General features: G+C 38.0%; 1 protein-coding gene across 3 annotated transcripts in view; it reads left to right on the forward strand.

The window, feature by feature from the left end:
* LOC144740916 (retinoblastoma-associated protein-like) overlaps window positions 1–718 on the forward strand; it is a 42,290-nt gene extending 41,572 nt beyond the window's left edge. For 2 of the 3 annotated variants that reach the window (XM_078623622.1, XM_078623623.1), the window contains exon 16: window positions 300–717. In XM_078623622.1, coding sequence (XP_078479748.1) covers window positions 300–405 — 106 coding nt within the window. In that variant the 3' untranslated portion in view covers window positions 406–717. Of the gene's footprint in view, window positions 1–299 lie in introns of all 3 variants that reach the window. The other variant, XM_078623621.1, reaches the window with a different exon arrangement.
* The last annotated feature ends 1,450 nt before the right edge of the window (window positions 719–2,168 follow it).

Raw genomic sequence — 2,168 nt, forward strand, 5'->3', positions numbered from 1 at the left:
GTGGACCAATCAACTTCAATGACAGTGCATATCATTATCATCATCATCATCAGAGTTGTTCATTTTTGTTTTCAATTTGACTGCTTGTGTTGTGGTTATTGCAAACATGATGCCTTGTATAAAGGTGTCAGTTGTTGTACCAGTTGAAAGGGTAAAAACCTACTACTATATTTTGCCACTGGTAAAGGAGATGTCTCATAGTGTCAAAAGTTTAGTTTTTAGTGACGGCGTGAACTACACCGCCACTGCGTCAATCCGCTAATTTTCCTTCCTTTATGCCCTCACCCCACTCCTCACAGCACCCTACTGGGCATCGAGACTTTCCACGTTTCCCTCCTCGCCTGCTCGCTCGAGGTGGTCATGGCGACGTACAACAGCTCCTGTAAGTCCTCGCGGTCCGTCTAGGAACTGAACGGAGACATTTTTCCGAGATTTGAAGTTTTCCTGATTGCAAGGATTCATGCTTTTTGTTTTTTTTCGGTATTTGTCAATCATCATCGAGATTGACGAACTCATTTCTTTAGAACTGCTTTTTTGTGTTTAGTTTGTTGTCCTTCCCAGACCCGCACCTCCGAATGGTGATGTTGGTTACATGCGGTGCGAAATAAGTCCCACATACACTGCACTGTACACTACACTAACACTACTACACTGTACATGACATACTAAGCAATACACTACTACACTATACACTACACTATACACTGCGCTGTACACTACACTATACACTACTACACTATACACTGCTACACTATACACTACACTATACACTGCGCTGTACACTACACTATACACTACTACACTATACACTACACTGTACACTACACTATACACTACTACACTATACACTACACTATACACTGCGCTGTACACTACACTATACACTACTACACTGTACACTACACTATACACTGCGCTGTACACTACACTATACACTACTACACTATACACTACACTATACACTGCACTGTACACTACACTATACACTACTACACTATACACTACTACACTATACACTACTACACTATACACTACACTACACACTATACACTACTACACTACACTATACACTATACACTACTACACTACACACTATACACTACTACACTATACACTACTACACTATACACTACTACACTATACACTACACTACTACACTACACACTATATACTACTACACTATACACTACACTACACACTATACACTACTACACTATACACTACTACACTATACACTACACTACTACACTACACACTATACACTACTACACTATACACTACACTACACACTATACACTACTACACTATACACTACTACACTATACACTACACTACTACACTACACACTATACACTACTACACTATACACTACACTACACACTATACACTACTACACTATACACTACTACACTATACACTACTACACTATACACTACTACACCACACACTACACTACACACTATACACTACTACACTACTACACTATACACTACTACACTATACACTACACTATACACTACTACACTATACACTACTACACTATACACTACACTATACACTACTACACTACTACACTATACACTACTACACTATACACTACACTATACACTACTACACTATACACTACTACACCACACACTACACTACTACACTATACACTACACACTTTACACTACTACACTATACACTACTACACTATACACTACTACACTATACACTACTACACTATACACTACACTATACACTACTACACTACACTATACACTACTACACTATACACTACACACTACACTACACACTATACACTACTACACTATACACTACTACACTATACACTACTACACTATACACAACTACACTATACACTACTACACTACACTATACACTACTACACTATACACTACTACACTATACACAACTACACTATACACTACTACACTATACACTACTACACTATACACTACTACACTATACACTACTACTACTACACACTACTACACTATACACTACTACACTACACTATACACTACTTACACTAACTACACTACACTATACACTACTACACTACTACACTATACACTACACTATACACTACTACACTACTACACTACTACACTACTACACTATACACTACACTACACTAACTACACTACTACACTACTACACTA

The sequence above is a fragment of the Lampetra planeri genome, unplaced genomic scaffold (genome assembly GCF_965212315.1).
Source record: "Lampetra planeri unplaced genomic scaffold, kcLamPlan1.2.h2 scaffold_351, whole genome shotgun sequence".
Lineage (NCBI taxonomy): Eukaryota > Metazoa > Chordata > Hyperoartia > Petromyzontiformes > Petromyzontidae > Lampetra > Lampetra planeri.